The following is a 2,632-nucleotide window of genomic DNA, read 5'->3' on the forward strand; positions in this document are numbered from 1 at the left end:
AAACAAGTTATGAGAGGCCCTGTGTAGGCCAAATGAATATATTTCAATAAATAAAATATATATATATTTTTTATAATTTAGAAGTTAATTTAAAAACCACATTGTGCAATTTACATGTTTTCATACATTTTATTTTAAGTTAAGCGTTGCTTGTTATATTTAAAAAAATATATAAAAATAAATAGTAATTAAATTTAAGTAGCCAGCATAACTAGGCCTATATCACTGTGAGTACAGTAGACATCATAATAATAATGAAATCTTAACCTGTTTAATCCCAATTTTTTTTAAATAATCAATATTTTTTGGAAAATTTTATGGAAAAGTGTGTGAAAATTTGTGTTTTGCGTTTAGTCACAATTGTGACTGGTGGGATAATGTGTATAATTTACAGAAATTCTTATATAGCCTATATTAGCACAGTTATTAAACACATTTAAAAGTATTTTATGTGATTTTACGGTTACTATTAAACATTAAAACCCTTATATGAATACTGAGATAGAAAACAAAAATAGAATTATAAAAATACAATGTTTTATTGCAGTGAACCATTTTAGTCATCTATCGGGATCCTTAGGAATACAATAAAATGATTTCCTCTTTGCTTTCCCCCGCCTGTTCTGGCATCCTGGCGCACAGCAGCCATCCACCATTTTGAAATAATAAGGTTTGTAAGGTCTAAACAGTCTGGTTTTAAATTATTGTTCGACCACTGTCGATACCAATGCTACAGCCACTCTATCGCTTTCCTGATGGCCTGCCAAAATTGCGTAGTTTAGATTGTGTGACGTCAGTCTCCGGAGCTCTATGGACAAGATATGATATGGAAATCTGCTCCCTAAAGAAACCACAATAAAATCTGTTGATCTCATCTCCAGCCAAGCAGCAGACGGGCTTTATAAAACAGCCCAATCACAATGTTTTGCAGTGCACATGGAAGCTGATCTGCATTAACAACAAGGTACTATTTGGTGGATTTTTTGCTGAGTGTTATATTTTGCAAGTCCTGCATGTTATATAATGCTTGCAGATATATATTTAAACTTAGTGTAACAGCCATTTAAATTAAAAATAATACTTTGTATTACTTTATTTTATTAATGTTTTTATTTGTCAATAATATTACTGTACGATAATAAGTAATTCAATAATGCACTGTTTTCATGTTTTATTATTTGCTTTTCCAGCCCGAAGGATGAACAAGTCTGTTGGTTTTGATCTGGTATTTTCAACCTATGAATCACTGGGCCCACGGAAATATGTATTGACTATTTTTATTTTTTTAGTTTACTCAGTTGCAACCTTAGCAAACATATTTATAATGCTCGTCATCTACTTAGAATCGAGTCTCCATAAACCAATGTATATATTTTTGTTTAACCTGATATGCTGTGGACTGCTTGGAAGCAGTGCAGTTTGGCCAAAAGTGCTTTCAAATCTCCTAACTGATTTGCACACTAGTTCATATGAGGGGTGTCTTCTCCAAGTCTATTTGCTTAGTATTTATGCTGCTTGCACTTACTCTACTTTAACAGTAATGGCCTATGATAGGTATATATCCATTTGTAAGCCATTACAGTACCATAATATCATGAATCCTAGTAAAATTAAAATTTGGCTAATGTTAAGCAACTTAATTCCTGTTTTCTCAGTAGCTGGTCAAATATATTTGACATCAAGAATTCCCTTATGCAGCCATTCTCTTAATAAACTATTTTGTGATAACCTTTCTGTCATTAACATATCATGTGGTACAAGTAGCCTCAGCCTTTTAAGCAATGTGTATGGTTTACTTATAATAGTTTGTTTATCTGTGCTCCCTACATTTCTGATTGTGGTGTCATATGCTAAAATACTTTCTGTCAGTTTAAAGGTGTCAAAAAATAGTCAAAGCAAGGCACTTGGAACGTGCATTCCTCATTTGATAATATTCATAAACTATTCCATTGCAACAATTTTTTCTGTTATATATAACAGACTAACTATGATTATGCCTAATGAGATGAATGTCTTTTTATCAGTCCAAGTAACACTGTTGCCACCACTTTTGCATCCAGTAATATATGGTGTTAGAACCAAAGAGATAAGAAAATGTACTGCTAAAATAACCCAGAGATTGTGTGCATCAACAAACTGTTATTATACTTCAAAACTTAGAGTCCCAAAAATATTTGCAATTTCAGGATCTCTGTAAAATACTTGTTTTATACACAGCTTCATGTAAAACTATAGACAACCAAATACATGATTAAAAGCAAATACTCTTGTACAATCTTTTGTCTACTTTCATATTATGTACAGACCCCACAGTGCAATATGTGCAAATCATGTGCTTTATTTATGTATTTTTAAATTATACTGTGTGTGTGTGTGTGTGTGTGTGTGTGTGTGTGTGTGATTGTATGTACTGTGTGTGTGTGTGTGTGTGTGTGTGTGTGTGTGTGTGTGTGTGTGTGTGTGTGTGTGTAACGGAGGCCAGTGAGTAGGTGTTGTGCAGGTAAACCTCACTCCCCTGATCTCAAGAGACGTGCTAGTGACTGACACTTGTGGCTGTGGTCATTTAGCCTCCTTGTTAGTGTGTCAGCCTACCATGCCAGAATCCTGGGTTCGAGGCCCACTCAGAACAAGA

The 2,632-nt window shown here is 33.5% G+C and overlaps 1 protein-coding gene across 1 annotated transcript; it reads left to right on the forward strand.

Annotated features, from left to right (window-relative positions):
- The first annotated feature begins 1,185 nt into the window (after positions 1-1,185).
- On the forward strand, positions 1,186-2,339 carry LOC122147673 (olfactory receptor 56A5-like). Its single transcript, XM_042770884.1, has one exon. The coding sequence runs from the start codon at positions 1,199-1,201 to the stop codon at positions 2,195-2,197; it is 999 nt and encodes a 332-aa protein (XP_042626818.1). The 5' UTR covers positions 1,186-1,198; the 3' UTR covers positions 2,198-2,339.
- Positions 2,340-2,632: the final 293 nt, after the last annotated feature.

Source organism: Cyprinus carpio, chromosome A15 (genome assembly GCF_018340385.1).
Source record: "Cyprinus carpio isolate SPL01 chromosome A15, ASM1834038v1, whole genome shotgun sequence".
Lineage (NCBI taxonomy): Eukaryota > Metazoa > Chordata > Actinopteri > Cypriniformes > Cyprinidae > Cyprinus > Cyprinus carpio.